Source organism: Papio anubis, chromosome 12 (assembly GCF_008728515.1).
Source record: "Papio anubis isolate 15944 chromosome 12, Panubis1.0, whole genome shotgun sequence".
Lineage (NCBI taxonomy): Eukaryota > Metazoa > Chordata > Mammalia > Primates > Cercopithecidae > Papio > Papio anubis.
Window position 1 is genome coordinate 50,141,654 of NC_044987.1, and position 16,654 is coordinate 50,158,307.

Below are 16,654 nucleotides of genomic sequence, written 5' to 3' on the forward strand. Positions count from 1 at the left end.
ACTTATTAAGTGCCAAGTATTTATATTACATCAGCTAGGGGAGTAGAGATGAATATGATCTAATCAGTTGCCCCTGAGAAGGTCATTCTTGGAGGTGGGAAGTGGCACTGTAGGAACAAGTGTTTCACAATGTAGGGAGTGATGATTTCCACATAAAGAGCCCTGAACAGCAGCAAGATCAACAAAGCATGATGTCTGATTATGGCTGTTTGATTTCTATTTGTATGCTACTTTATATCATACAGAGTCTTTTCAACTTCATGGTATCATTCTTTTCTCATAAACACAAATCAACAAATAAATAAGTATAATTCCCATTTTACGTGTAAGAAAATGAATTCTTAGTAAATATGTTAACTGACTTAAATTCATGAAACTAGGAAATAAACCAGATCCGATCTGATTCTACATTCAAAATTACTCTCACTGTATCAAGTTGCCTTCATTTCTAGAAAGAGCAAGGTTTAACATGTGACTATTATTTCTAGTAAATTTAACTCTATTCATTGGGCTTGAGAAATTAACTTTCTTTTTTCCCATTCCGATTTTCATTACTCATGAGAAGATGCTATGTGTGTCCCATAATGAGACCACTGTACTTAGCTTCTGTTCTTTCTTAAAGTTTTTGTTCTTTCTCATTTAGAGTTAATTTTGCTCTAACTATAATATACATATTCATTTCTGAAAAGATGAAAAACAAGAAAATATTTATTATCCAAAGACAATCATTACTAACATGCCTTTTATTTATTAATAGTTATTATTTTGAATGCCTTTTATTATAATAGTTAATTTCAGAGTACTATGGAGATTTTAATCCTTGGTTTATGCATATTTATGTTCATAGCATTGGCATTACTACATTGGATTGGTCTGCTTTGCAATTTATCTTACAACCTAATGATCAGCCACTTTGTTTCCTTTTTAAAAGTTAACTTTAGAGTTTTCTTACCAATGATTCTGGAGTTCCACATTTCCCTGTACTATGTCTTAGGTAACCTTAATGTCTGTAATCACCTCCCAGTTTATCCCACCATACTGATATTCCTGCAAGAACATGGAAAGGTCAGTATCTCGCCATCTCTATATTGCCCATTCCTCTTTATTGTCATATTCTCATGCCCCCACACCTCCCACCTTTGTATTATCACATTTATGTTTGCTTACACACATTCAAATTCCCACAAAACTTGCCATGCCTCCTTGCAAGTCTGTTGGCACCTCTTTCTTCAGCTGGTTTGCCTTCCTTTGTCTGCATCATGTTCAAATTCAGTGCTCCCTCTTCTGTTTGAGAGAATGAGTCATCTCACCTCCAGCCTCTCTTTCTTGGCCTCAGTCCTCTTTCCTATTAGCAAACACACAGCCAGGCCGCACATATGTCCCCCTCTGTGTGTTGCACCCCACAGAGAGCACTTCAATCAAACTCACATGATTTTTTTCCTTGAAACCAGGCCAGTTGCTCAGTGTTCACCATTATAGGCAGCTACTTGATGCAAATGAAAAAAAAAAAGAATAAAAAAAAACAATGACAAACAATGACAAGAGCAACTAGCCAATCAGTGTGATGTCCCTTCTCACTGCACACAATCAGCTCCAGCTGTAGGCCCTTTATCTTGAGAGTTCATAGGATAATGCACACACATAATTAACCCAAACAAACTCACTTTTGTGGAAAACATTTTGAAGACTTCAGCACAAAAGAGCACTTTTTGGTCCAAATCCGGTACTATTCTGAATTTTTAAAAAGACCACACAGAAGCTTCATCAGCAGCACCCTAATTAAACTCATCAGTTCACAGATGTTTATAAGAAAATGATCAGCGAAAATTTTCACCAAGAAATCCTGTTTACAGATGATGACAATAATATTAGTGATAAGAGCTAACATCAAGAACTGTACTATACCTGTCACTTTATATAGGCCAACACATTTAAATCAATAGTCTTTTGAAGCAGTAACTGCTATCATTCCTGTTTTACAGATGTCAAAACTAAAGCTTACAAGGTTAAACAAGTCTCCCCAAATCACACAGCTAGGAAGCACCAGGGTCCAGGTTTCAGTATGCATGACTCAAAAGCATGTGCTTTTAATCACTACATTCTGTTGCCAATATCATAATACCACCTGTTCTGTGACTGAAATCTATGTAAATTTTTCAATATTTCAGTCACCAAATAGAAACCGAGTGAACTACCACTATTTTAAACTACTATTATTATTCTCCCCAATATCCTCTTGCCCCATTTCTCACCACTACCTTTCCCTCAACTTCTGCTTTATGATCTAAAAATTTTCCTAGTGGTCTGAAGACTCTGTTAGCAAAGTCACTATATGAAAATGCTGTTGAAGGAAATATTTTCTGGATCATTTCACTGCCCACCTTAAAAATGGCAAAATGTGCAATTTAATAAGCATTGACCACATTTCTCTTTCACTGATAATCTAATGAGCTGTGTACTTTCCGTACTCTGGGGAGAGAGACAATAAGCCCTTGTCAGAAACAGAGCTTTGCTCTGTTATAAGTGTCACTTATAATCTAATCTAGTTAGTTTCTAGCCTTTGGTTTTTATTTTTAATTATTATTGACTTCTCATTTCTCCTGTGTTATGGCACCAGATGCTGTTTCTTTTCTGTTCTCTCAGTAGAGATGTTTCTGTGGGCCACAGTCACCGTATTAAAAGTTGCCTTAGGCAATCTCTTTTTTTTTTTTTTTTTTTTTTAAGAGAAAACAACCCCTTTCATATACATTTTAAACTGCAGACCATCACAAGTAAATATTCATTATCGGCCAGGTACGGTGGCTCACGCCTGTAATCCCAGCACTTTGGGAGGCCGAGGTGGGTGGATCACCTGAGGTCAGGAGTTTGAGACCAGCCTGGCCAACATCGTGAAACCCTGTCTCTACTAAAAATACAAAATTAGGTGGGAGTGATGGCTCATGCCTGTAATCCCAGCTACTCAGGAGGCTGAGGCAGGAGAATTGCTTGAACCCGGGAGGCAGAGGTTGTAGTGATCGTGCCATTGCACTCCAGCTTGGGCAATAAGAGCAAAACTCCATCTCAAAAAAATAAAAAGAATAAAAAATAAGTCATTATCTAGGCACAAGTGGTAACTGCCCTAAAATAAGTGATTAATCAGATGTGTAAGAAGGTTTTGAAGAGACAGTGAGATCAGGGAGATATATTCAGCTGCTTTCCATTTTACTTATTTATTTTTTGACTGGTCAGTGTATTAGGATGATGCAATATACTATAACCACTGGATTAAGTGGGAAATGTAATGATTCCTCAAGCTTTTATAATACTTTGGAATTTATTCTACTTTTATATGTAAACTCGGAAAGAAACCCTGTTCTCCTAAAGGAAGAAAGAACCGGTAATATGAGCCCTAGCTTTTAACGAATCAACATACAAATATAATCTCATTTTCATCTCTTAAGGAGGCTTGTGATCCAACTGATGGCTTTGACAATTGCAGGTAGTGTGACCTCTTTGTTGCAAGTTAATCTCTTTAAATAACAGTTTTTCTCATCTGTAAAATTTCCCTGATTAATAGTATCTACCTCCTGGAGCTATTCTGGTGATAAGTTATATGATTCATTTCAAAATATATGACATAGTACTCCTAAAATATATGACATGCAGGTATTAAATAAACATTAGTTCTTATTATTATCATTTTGTTATTTCTGTATTATTAAGGGCTGCCATTATCAACTGTGTTCTCCATACCTGAAGTTCCTCTACATTCTCCCTCTCTGCATGAGTCTATTCTTCTATCCATCCATTCCACAAACAATTGTGTATTATTAGAATGTGGGTTTTATGAAAGCAAGGACCTTGTCTATCTGGAAGAAGTAGTAAAACTGAGTGATAACAGTATGGTTTCTGGAGCCAAACTGTCTAGCTTTGAATTCTGCCTCTGACACTTACCAGATCAATAACTTGGGGAAAGTTTCTTAACCTCTTGGAAACATACTTTTCTCATCTGTAAAATAAGGTAATTATAATAGCTACCTCATAAGTTATTGTGAAGGTTTGATTGTGTTAATATATGTAAAATACTTTAAAATAGTGCCTGGTGTGTAATATGGGCTATATAAGTGTTTGCTATGATTATTGATTATCATTTTTATTATTTACCATATCTCTATTATCTGGCACACAGTCCAATACATAACAGGTATGCAGGAAACATTTGATCAGTGAATAAACAAATGCCAGACACTTAAATGAAAAAAGAAATAAGGGAATGTCTCTTATCTAGAAGAGAAATGTGAGAGGTGCTGGAGAAGCTTATGGCTTAATGGAGAACTCACAGTCAGCATTCAAACACATCAGGCAGGTTCATTTCTCTCCAGTTCCACAGTCCCTAACCTGGGCTACATCACCAAGGATTAACTAGCACATGGAACTTATATAGCAACATGGAGCAAAATAATAAAGATTATGAATAGTAGTGCTGTGAAATATGGTATAGCTAAAGTGCTAGATAGTATAGATAGTATGTACTATAGGAATTCAGTCCAATGCTTCTGGCACATTTAATTTTACATTATGCCATTGGAAATTAATTAAACAATTATGTCATTAAAGAAATAGTAGCCAAATAAATCCAAACATATATGGTCAACTAATTTTTGACAAAGTAAATAAAAGAACATGATGAAGAAATGCTAGTCTTTTCAATGAATGATACTGGGAAAATGGAATCTCCACGTGCAAAAGAACGAAATTGGACTCTAATGCCATATTCAAAAATCAGCTCAATTTGGCTAAAAGACCTAAATGTAAAACCTAAAACCATAAAATTTCTAGAAAAGAACATAAGGGAACAGCTTCCTTGACCTTGGCATTGGCAGTGTTGTTTTGGATATCGCATTAAAAGCTCAGGCTACAAAAGCAAAAATAAATAGGACTACATTAACCTCAAAATCTTCTGCAAAGCAAAGGAAACAACAAAATGAAACAAATTGGGGGAAAAATCGCAAATCATATATCTGATGATAGGTTAAGAACCAAAATTTATAAAGAACTGATACAACTCAATAGTAGAAAAACAATTAACAGAATTTTAAAAAGGAACAAAGGACATGAATAGTTAGTTATTTCTCCAAAGAAGATACAAAAATGTCCAACAGGCATACAAAAAGGTGCCTAATAACACTAATCATCAAGGAAATGCAAATCTAAACTGCCATGAGGTATCACTTCACAGCTGTTAGGATGGCTATTGTCAAAAAGATGAGAATAACAACTGTTGGTGAGGATGTGGAGAAAAAGGAGCACTTGTACGTTATTGACTGGGATGTAGACTGGTATAGCCATTATGGAAAGCAGTATGCAGGCTCCTACATAAATTAAAAATAGATTTACCGTGTGACCCAGCAATCTCTGGTCTTGTTATATACCCAAAGAAGATTAAATCACCACCTTGTAAAGATATCTGCACTCCCATGTTCAATGCAGCATTATTTACAATAGCCAAGATATGACAACAACCTACATGTCTGTCAGTGGACGAAAGGATAAAGAAAATGTGGTATATATGCACAATGAAATATTCAGCCTTAAAAAATGGGAGATCTTGCCATTTACCACAATATGGATAGACTTGGAGGACATTATGCTAAATGAAGTAAGCCAGAACAGAAGGAACAATATTGCGTGATCTCTCTTATATGTGGAATCTTAAAAAATAAGAGTCAAATATATAGATATAGAGGATAAAACAGTGGTTACAGGGGGAGGTGGGAAAGAGGGAGATATAGGTGAAAGGATAAAAAGTAGCAGATATGTAGGATGAACAAGTCTAGAGGTCTAATGTGCAACATAAAGACTATAGTTAATAAAATTGTATTATATTAGGAATTCTGTGAAATAAGTAGATTTTAGCTGCTCTTGTCACACAAAATTGTAACTGTGATGATAGATATGTTAATTTGCTTCACTATAGTAACCATTTTATTATCTATATATGTGACATAACATCATGCTGTGAACCTGAAATATACACAATAAAATTTTTTTTTAATAGTAGCCAGATAAGGATAACCTAGGTATTTGAAATACTTGGTGAATTAATGTTTATTCTAATTTCCTCAAAGTTTAAGTCTTTTTAGAGAGATTATCTTAAAATCATTTCAGAGAAGTGATTGTGGTGCAGAGACCCACTGTAATGGCACTGCCATGAAGTCAGAATTGCATTTGTATCCTAGGCTTTTCCGTGCAGTAAAGAAAGAGGCATTTCTGTTAACGCAATGACAATAGGGTACCCTTGAACTTGCTCACCTGAAAAGACCTGTGTTCCAAATAGACTCATATTAAATGACATTCTGATAAGAACGATTTTAAAGTGAAAAAAAATCAAGGTTTGGCAAAGCTATAGGGAGATGAGGGCTCTCATATAGTGCTGGTATGAGGGTAAACTGGTTCATCTTTCCAGAGGGAAGGAGGTACTTTCACACTAGGTATCAAAAGCCCTGATAATGTTCATGTAGTTTGGTCCAGTAGTTTCACTTGTATGGGTAAATCTATATCAAAGAAATTATCAGAGTTCTGCACAAATATAGAAAAAGAATTATTAGAACATTATTTATAGTTGTAAAAAATTAGGAGCAAACTAAACATACACTAGTAAGAAACTTGTGAGATCATTATACTGTAGTCATGCAACATAATGTTCTGCAGAAAACAAAAGTCATGTTGTTAAACTACATTGCTGTTACAAACAACTAGTCCCTCTAGTTTTAAAAAGCAGGTTCCAAAACAATGTGTATAATAAAGTCAAAATTGTTTAAGGAAATAAATCTAAGTAGGGAGATTGTGAATGATTTTTATTTTCTTCTTTTTCTAAGTTTTCTTCCATGAATATGTGTTACTTTTGTGTCATAGAAACTATAGCATAACAAAAAAGGCATTTGACTCCTTATTTTCCTTTCCACAAATACTATTCTGAATTCCATTATAGTATATCACTTCCTCATTTTAAAAAGGCGGAAGCAACTTTCTTTTATAGCATCAATGATTGTACTTATCTGCTTTGACTAATGCATTTAATTCATCTGTTCTGTCAAAAATACCAGACAGTAATTATCACAATTTATAATTCCAGGAATCTTCTTGCCTGAATATTTTTCTTCTGCTGCATAGATTTAACTCTATTGTTGATTTTTTTCCCCTTTTCAGGTAAACAACTACAGTTTAGAAGAAGTAACACATGAAGAGGCAGTAGCAATATTGAAGAACACATCAGAGGTAGTTTATTTAAAAGTTGGCAAACCCACTACCATTTATATGACTGATCCTTATGGTCCACCTGATATTACTCACTGTAAGTACCATTGTCATCTTCAAATAGCATGCCAGACTTGCAAAACTGAAATTCTATAAAACTATTGACAAAGTGTTCTGCTTGTACCTTCCCTCTTGGTTAACTTCTGGAAATACTTCAGAGGGAGTATCCTAAGCTCCACTCCTATGTTGCCTTGCAGGCCCTTACCTACTGTTTGAAGGTGAGATATCCTAATGAGTTGGCATGCCCACTGTTATGGAAAGGCTTAATGTTGAGGACAGTGTGGTTACAGTAGTCTATGGGCAACACATTTTGAAAGGCTATTTCTCAAGCTCCTAAAGCATGATCACTCTCATGCCATCATATTCTTTCTTCCAACTTCAGATCTCTGTAGTAGTAGACTAGAAAAGAGAGACTGGCAAATAGACCAGAGGTAGCTCTATGATTCTTCCAGAAAAAGGGGATCTTGCAATTGAATGGTGAAATCAAGATCCTCAATCACCGTCATCATAGCTTTTACTTTACTTGAATTTGTTATATTGGCAAGAAAGCTGGAAAAAATTATCAGTCACTATGGCAATAGAGGTGAGCTGGAAGTGAGACTTCTGGGGCAACAACTAACAACTAATGAGACACTATGCTGGAGTCCTCAAAAAATCCACTGTAGCCTAAGCCTCATGTGTCCTCCTCTTCTTAATAGGTCAACACGAATCTTAACTAAGTTTCTGTCTTTGAAGACTAGATTTAGAAGCAATTTACTTTGTTATGTAAATGTAAGGGACATTTGTGTCAACAGTAGTAAGCTTGCTCATTCTGAAATGTTGAAAGTCCATTTGTGAGACTGGAAACTTGGAACGTCTTCAGAACTGGCCACTAATTAGTACTACGGTCTCAAGGAAATTGTTTAACTTATCTCAGATTTACATGTTTCTCTTGAGAGAAATGTTAAGTGTTGAATAATTTTGTTTCCTGCCCATTGCATTAGCTATTGCTTTTCTTAATGATGATTCTAAAACAACTTACCTCCAAAATATGTATGTTTTCAAGCTGGCAGTAAATTGAGATCAGTCTTACCTTAGAATATGAAAGAGTTTTAACTTTCAGAGCTTTCCAAAGTGGACAAATGTTGCTAAATCAGCCCTGATAGTCTGTGAGCCACTTCATGGAGGGCATATAAGGTTAATGTCAAAGAGAGAAAAGGGAGAAAACCAAACTACCTAATAAACCTAAGAAATATGTATTGAGTAAGTTCAGTATGTACAAGACACATTGTAAGGTAATATGTGTGATACAGAGGAGATAGAATCATGGCCTTCAAAGAGTTTTGCTGGGAGGAAGGCTAACTCAGATATATAAATAGAAGCATATTTGGCAGAATAAGAGGTATGTATATGCCATGGGAGAGGTAAATATAAATGTTAAATGTTATTTGGGAACTCAAAGAAAAGAGATATATCATTTGTCTTTGGAACACGAGAAAAATCTTTTTGCATAGGATGGCATTTCAGTTGCATCTTCAGAATGAGATTTCAACATCTCAGATGGGTTAGGTATGAGACACAAATTATAGGTAGATGGTACAGATGTCAGGAAGCACAGGCTATTGTTGAGGACAATAGGATATGTGTTGGGGGGATATTAAAATTGATTGATCTTGCAAGAATGGCAAAGAGGTGAGTTTATCTATATTAAATATATAACAACAACGGAGAACATTTAAGTAAGAGAATAGTGTGGTCAAGCTGAATTTCAGGAAGGTTTACCTCATCTCAACATATAAAATGGATTTGAGGAGAGAGAAAGAAGCAAGAGACCCAGTTAGGAGGTGTTTTCAGTCACCTAAAAGGGAGAAACATTAGGAAGGAGGAATAAAAAAGAAAGGCCAGAGTTCTTGGCCTTTGTGGGATGGGAATAGAGTATATTTTGGGAGAAAATCTCATAGGAGAATCTGCTCCTTAGGAGGCTTTTGTTCTCGATGATTGGACATTAATTATGTGAAAACAATGTAAGCTCTGCAATTAGAAAGCTAACATTTTATTTCAATAGAAAATTAATCATTGTTCTGAAAATATGTGTGCTGGATGTCTTCTCCTGTTCTTCTTTTCTCCAAATTATACTAACTGGCATTACAGACTTAACTATTATTAAGTCTTTCCTATCCTAAAGGTTACCATGTGCTTGTATATATTAAATGCAAATAAACTGCAACTCCTCCCTCTTGGAGGACAAGAAAATCCTTGGCATGCAGCAAAGCCTTTCTGTTTTTAATACATTTTTTCTGAAGTATAGCATGACACATTGAATCACCCACATAACAGGTTTCTTTTCTCCTTTTCCCCCACCTCTTAGCTTATTCTCCACCAATGGAAAACCATCTACTCTCTGGCAACAATGGCACTTTAGAATATAAAACCTCCCTGCCACCCATCTCTCCGGGAAGGTACTCACCAATTCCAAAGCACATGCTTGTTGACGACGACTACACCAGGTCAGATATGCCTGTTGGTTAATTGAATTTGCTCTGATTACCAGAAATAAATCACATTTGCCTAACATGTCAGGTGTTGTTTTGGATGCTAACTGAAGCTTCTGGGTTCCATTCAACCTTATTGTAGTTTTGCCTCAAGTGCATTGTAAGTGTGTCATTGTCCTCTGATAGGCAGCAAAATCACAAAATACTTGTGAATAAATAGTAAGATACACTTATACATCACTTTGCCATTTATTAAGACTTTCTGTATCTGATCTCATTTAAGCTTTACAGCCATACTGTAAGATAAGTATTAATACTTGAGAAGAGAAGATAGTGCTGAGGTTCAAAAGGAAGGAAGTAGCATGCCAATATTATATATTTGGTTACTGGAATTCAATGGGTAAATTAATAATAAAGAAATGTAAATGTAAAAACTTTTTGTCTTTAACTAGTCATTATATTTGGCAAAAGAATACAAAGATGATTAAGGAACAAAAACTTCCCACAAACACCCTCCAGAGTGACCTGTCCTGGGGTACCCAAGGTGACAACCTGGCATAAACCTTTCATACCTTCTCCATGTTCTTACAAACGTATATATTTTCAGATATACGTGGAGCCTGACATTATTTTTATGAAATAAGTTTATATTTTATACATTGTTCCACAACTTAATTTTCTGCATAAACAATAGTTTTATCAAAAGTGAGATTACATGTACATGTGTGTGCTTAATTTCTATATGTTTTTATATGTAAGGAATGATAGATGGATTGTTTTGGTTTTTTACCCTGTCTAACTGAAGTCATTTGTCAGCCTTTCAAAAAGTAGAGACTTTCTGCCAGTTAGCTTTCCTCACTGGTATATGTGCATGCTTTGATCTTTCCATTCTTTTGTATATCTTTTTAAATGATTAAGCATTTTCCATTTATTCTGCAAGATCAGGTTTGCCGAAGTAGCTCTTTATATCTTTAGCCAAGGAATGGAATGTTTGGATGCTGAAAATGTGCATCCATGGCGTAAATCAAATGCAAGCTTCTTCCTATGCTGAAATGTTGGATCTCTATGCTCTTAATTAAAATGAGGGCTGCAGCAAAGATAATCCTCGTGGCTCTCTAAGGAATTCTGTAAATACAGGCACCTTTATCCACCAGAGTGATGATCTCTTTGCTCTCATCCTATTACTAATATTTGATATGATTTTAACTTAAAAATGTCATTTTATGTTACTAGGCCCTATGGGGCCTAGTGAATTAACATTTGTTCAAGCCCCTTCATAATCCAGACCCTTTGCTAGCTATTTTTATACACTATCCGTTTAATCCTCCCAAAAACACACAGAAAAAGACTTTCACCTCCATTTTAGAGATGTAGAACTTGAAGTTCAAAGAGGTTATGGAACTTGCTTATGGTCACATAGCTTTTATTAATAAGTAGAAAAACTGAGTGCCCTAACAGCTTTAAAATCCTAAGAGAAAACATTTTAATTTTCTAAAATTAAAAATGAAAACCAAGTCATATAAAACTATGTTCATCATAGAAATAGGTGGCTAGAAAGGGACCTCAGAGTTTTGATGAGCTCTAAAAACAACTAGACCATAGTTGAAACCTACCTCTACTACTGACTAACTGTGTGACCGGGGGCAAGTCATTTAACCTCTGCAAGCTTCAGTTTTCTCATCTGTAGAAGGGAATAGAAAGTGAGTCTATCTCAATAGGTTGTTGTAGTAATTAAGTCACCTAGTGAATGCAAAGAGCTTAGAACAGTGTCTGGCACTTTATAAGTACTCAATGAATGTTATCTATTTATAGTAACTATACTTACTATAATCTTAATCCACTTCAGATGTCATATGAAATATTTTTACAGTACACATGAGATATGTCTCAATATCTTAGATCCTGCCCCTGCCTCCTCCCCTGTTCCCCTAGAAGACAGTCTCACTAATATTTCCCTACAAAATCAGAATGGTTGGTGCCTGGCAAACTGTTAAAATAAATTATATTAGTTCACACACACAAACATACAAATACACACCCCTCCACCACTTTCTTACCACTGTTGGTGTTGTCTCATAGGTGCTCCCTACTGTAGGCATTACCATAGGTCTCAGAGGTATTTGCTCAGAGGCAGATTCACTTTCTCATTCATAAATATTAATTGAGTACTTCCTATAAAACACTGGGCACTGCACTAGAGATGCACAATTGAATAAGAAATAGCATCTAACAACTATCCAATTGGGGTAAAAATATGTATAAATCAATGGATTCCCCAATGCCTGTTCCCTAATTTACACAGAAACCCTCCATGAAGTTTTCCACAAAGCCTAATTTATTACTTTTTTTCAAAATCTTGAGATTATATATTTGGTAATCAAAATGCCCTTTCTTTTGTAAAAGAATTGAGGCAATTATTTATTATGCTTTTACTTAGAAGAGAAAAATTGGCAAATTTTTGTTAGTCTTCATTTTTTAAATGTTAAATATCTGTAAAATTCAAAAGTATGAGACTACTAATAGAAGCAAACAAGCAAAAGTAGGGTCAGTTCTCTAAAGCGCCCTTATGTAGCACTAGCAGAGTTCCCTAACACCACAAGAGACACTTAGGAAATATTGCTAAATGAATATGAGTTTTACATGAATGCCATAGGACTAACCTATGGCATCAAAGAAAGTTTTAAAGAGGAAATGAGAGAGGGCATGCCTAAGATGGCTGAATATGAACAGCTCCAGCCTCCAGCTCCCAGCGTGAGTGACACAGAAGATGGGTGATTTCTGCATTTTCAACTGAGATACTGGGTTCATCTCACTGGGGAGTGCCAGACAATCGGTGCTGGTCAGCTGGTGCAGCCCGACCAGCGAGAGCTGAAGGAGGGCGAGGCATTGCCTCACCTGGGAAGCACAAGGGGGAAGGGAATCCCTTTTCCTAGCCAAGGGAAACTGAGACACACAACACCTGGAAAGTCAGGTAACTCCCACCCTAATACTGTGCTTTACCAAGGGTCTTAGCAAATGGCACACCAGTAGACTATATCCCACACCTGGCCCAGAGGATCCCACGCCCATGGAGCCTCCCTCATTGCTAGCACAGCAGTCTGAGATCTAACTGCAAGGCAGCAGTGAGGCTGGGGCAGGGGCGCCCGCCATTGCTGAGGCTTAAGTGGGTAAACAAAGTTGCCGGGAAGCTCGAACTGGGTGGAGCCCACTGCAGCTCAAGGAGGCTGGCCTGCTTCTGTAGACTCCTCCTCTGGGGACAGGGCATAGCTAAACAAAAAGCAGCAGAAACCACGGCAGAGGTAAATGCCCCTGTCTGATAGCTTTGAAGAGAGCAGTGGATCTTCCAGCACAGAGGTTGAGATCTGAGAACGGACAGACTGCCTGCTCAAGTGGGTCCCTGACCCCTGAGTAGCCTAACTGGGAGACATCCCCCACTAGGTGCAGACCGACACCTCACACCTCACAGGGTGGAGTACACCCCTGAGATGAAGCTTCCAGAGAAAAAATCAGACAGCAATAATATTGTTCAGCAATATTCTATCTTCTGCAGCCTCCGCTGCTGATACCCAGGCAAACAGGGTCTGGAGTGGACCTCAAGCAAATTTGAGCAGACCTACAGCTGAGGGTCCTGACTGTTGGAAGGAAAACTAACAAACAGAAAGGACACCCACACCAAAACCCCATCAGTACGTCACCATCATCAAAGACGAAAGGCAGATAAAACCACAAAGATGGGGAAAAAGCAGTGCAGGAAAGCTGGAAATTCAAAAAATCAGAGTGCATCTCCCCCTCCAAAGGAACACAGCTCATCGCCAGCAATGGAACAAAGCTGGACAGAGAAAGACTTTGACGAGCTGAGAGAAGAAGGCTTCAGTCAACCAAACTTCTCAGAGTTAAAAGAGGAACTACGTAACCAGCACAAAGAAACTAAAAACCTTGAAAAAAGAATGGATGAATGGATAACTAGAATAATCAATGCAGAGAAGACCATAAAAGAACTGATAGAGATGAAAACCATGACACGAGAATTATGTGACAGATGCACAAGCTTCAGTAACCAACTCGATCAACTGGAAGAAAGAGTATCAGCGATTGAAGATCAAATGAATGAAATGAAGCAAGAAGAGAAGTGTGGCAAATACAAGAGTAAAAAGAAATGAACAAAGCCTCCAAGAAGTATGGGATTATGTGAAAAGACCAAATATACGTCTGATTGGAGTGCCTGAAAGTGACGGGGAAAATGGAACCAAGTTGCAAAACACTCTACAGGATATCATCCAGGAGAACTTCCCCAACCTAGTAAGACAGGCCAACATCCAAATTCAGGAAACACAGAGAACGCCACAAAGATACTCCTCGAGAAGAGCAATCCCAAGACACATAATTGTCAGATTCACGAAAGCTGAAATTAAGGAAAAAATGTTAAGGGCAGCCAGAGAGAAAGGTCTGGTTACACACAAAGGGAAGCCCATTAGACTAACAGCAGATCTCTCAGCAGAAACTCTCTAAGCCAGGAGAGAGTGGGGGCCAATATTCAACATTCTTAAAGAAAAGAATTTTCAACCCAGAATTTCATACCCAGCCAAACTAAGTTTCATAAGTGAAGGAAAAATAAAATCCTTTACAGACAAGCAAATGCTTAGAGATTTTGTCACCACCAGGCCTGTCCTACAAGAGATCCTGAAGGAAGCACTAAACATGGAAAGGAACAACAGGTACCAGCCATTGCAAAAACATGTCAAAATATAAAGTCCATCGATGCTAGGAAAAAACTGCATCACTAGCGAGCAAAATAACCAGCTAATATCATAATGACAGGATCAAGTTCACACATAACAATATTAATCTTAAATGTAAATAGACTAAATGGTCCAATTAAAAGACACAGACTGGCAAATTGGTTAAAGAGTCAAGACTCATCAGTTTGCTGTATTCAGGAGACCCATCTCACATACAGAGACACACACAAACTCAAAATAAAGGGATGGAGGAAGATCTACCAAGCAAATGGAAAACAAAAAAAAACAGGGGTTGCAATCCTAGTCCCTGATAAAACAGACTTTAAACCACCAAAGATGAAAAGAGACAAAGAAGGCTATTACATAATGGTAAAGGAATCAATTCATCAGGAAGAGCTACTTATCCTAAAAATATATGCGCCCAATACAGGAGCACCCAGATTCATAAAGCAAGTCCTTAGAGACTTACAAAGAGACTTAGACTCCCATACAATAATAATGGGAGACTTTAACACCCCACTGTCAGCATTAGACAGATCAACGAGACAGAAAGATAACAAGGATATCCAGGAATTGAACTCAACTCTGCACCAAGTGGACCTAATAGACATCTACAGAACTCTCCACCCCAAATCAACAGAATATACATTCTTCTCAGCATCACATCACACTTATTCCAAAATTGATCACATAATTGGAAGTAAAGCACTCCTTAGCAAATGTAAAGAACACAAATTATAACAAACTGTCTCTCAGACCACAGTGCAATCAAACTAGAACTCAGGACTAAGAAACCCAATCAAAACCACTCAAGTACATGGAAACTAAACAACCTGCCCCTGAATGACTATTGGGTACATAACAAAATGAAGGCAGAAATAAAGATGTTCTTTGAAACCAATGAGAACAAAGATACAACATACCAGAATCTCTGGGACACATTTAAAGCAGTGTGTAGAGGGAAATTTATAGCACTAAATGCCCACAAGAGAAAGCAGTAAAGATCTAAAATTGACACTCTAACATCACAATTAAAAGAACTAGAGAAGCAAGAGCAAACATATTCAAAAGCTAGCAAAAGGCAAGAAATAACTAAGATCAGAGCAGAACTGAAGGAGATAGAGACACAAAAAACCCTCCAAAAAATCAATGAATCCAGGAGCTGGTTTTTTGAAAAGATCAACAAAATTGATAGACCGCTAGCAAGACTAATAAAGAAGAAAAGAGAGAAGAATCAAATAGACGCAATAAAAAATGGTAAAGGGGATATCACCACTGACCCCACAGACATACAAACTACCATCAGAGAATACTATAAACACCTCTATGCAAATAAACTGGAAAACCTAGAAGAAATGGATAATTTCCTGGACACTTACACTCTCCCAAGACTAAACCAGGAAGAAGTTGAATCCCTGAATAGACCAATAGCAGGCTCTGAAATTGAGGCAATAATTAATAGCCTACCAACCAAAAAAAGTCCAGGACCAGATGGATTCACAGCCGAATTCTACCAGAGGTACAAGGAGGAGCTTGTACCATTCCTTCTGAAACTATGCCAATCAATAGAAAAGAGAGAATCCTCCCTATAACTCATTTTACGAGGCCAACATCATCCTGATATCAAAGCCTGACAGAGATACAACAAAAAAAAAGAGAATTTTAGACCAATATCCCTGATGAACATCGACGCAAAATCCTCAATAAAATACTGGCAAATCAAGTCCAGCAGCACATCAAAAAGCTTATCCACCACGATCAAGTGGTCTTCATCCTTGGGATGCAAGGCTGGTTCAACATATGCAAATCAATAAACGTAATCTAGCATATTAACAGAACCAAAGACAAAACCACATGATTATCTCAATAGATGCAGAAAAGGCCTTCGACAAAATTCAACAGCCCTTCATGCTAAAAATTCTCAATAAATTCGGTATTTATGGAACATATCTCAAAATAATAAGAGCTATTTATGACAAACCCACAACAAATATCATACTGAATGGGCAAAAACTGGAAGCATTCCCTTTGAAAACTGGCACAAGACAGGGATGCCCTCTCTCACCACTCCTATTCAACATAGTGTTGGAAGTTCTGGCTAGGACAATCAGGCAAGAGAAAGAAATAAAGGGTATTCAGTTAGGAAAA

At 37.0% G+C, this 16,654-nt stretch overlaps 1 protein-coding gene across 20 annotated transcripts in view; it reads left to right on the forward strand.

Annotated features, from left to right (window-relative positions):
- Nucleotides 1-16,654, forward strand: part of DLG2 (discs large MAGUK scaffold protein 2) — a 2,166,350-nt gene that overhangs the window by 1,641,084 nt on the left and 508,612 nt on the right. For all 20 annotated transcript variants that reach the window (XM_031653896.1, XM_017949244.3, XM_017949248.3 and 17 more), the window contains 2 exons: nucleotides 7,189-7,333; nucleotides 9,644-9,782. In XM_031653896.1, coding sequence (XP_031509756.1) covers nucleotides 7,189-7,333; nucleotides 9,644-9,782 — 284 coding nt within the window. The remainder of the gene's footprint in view (nucleotides 1-7,188; nucleotides 7,334-9,643; nucleotides 9,783-16,654) is intronic.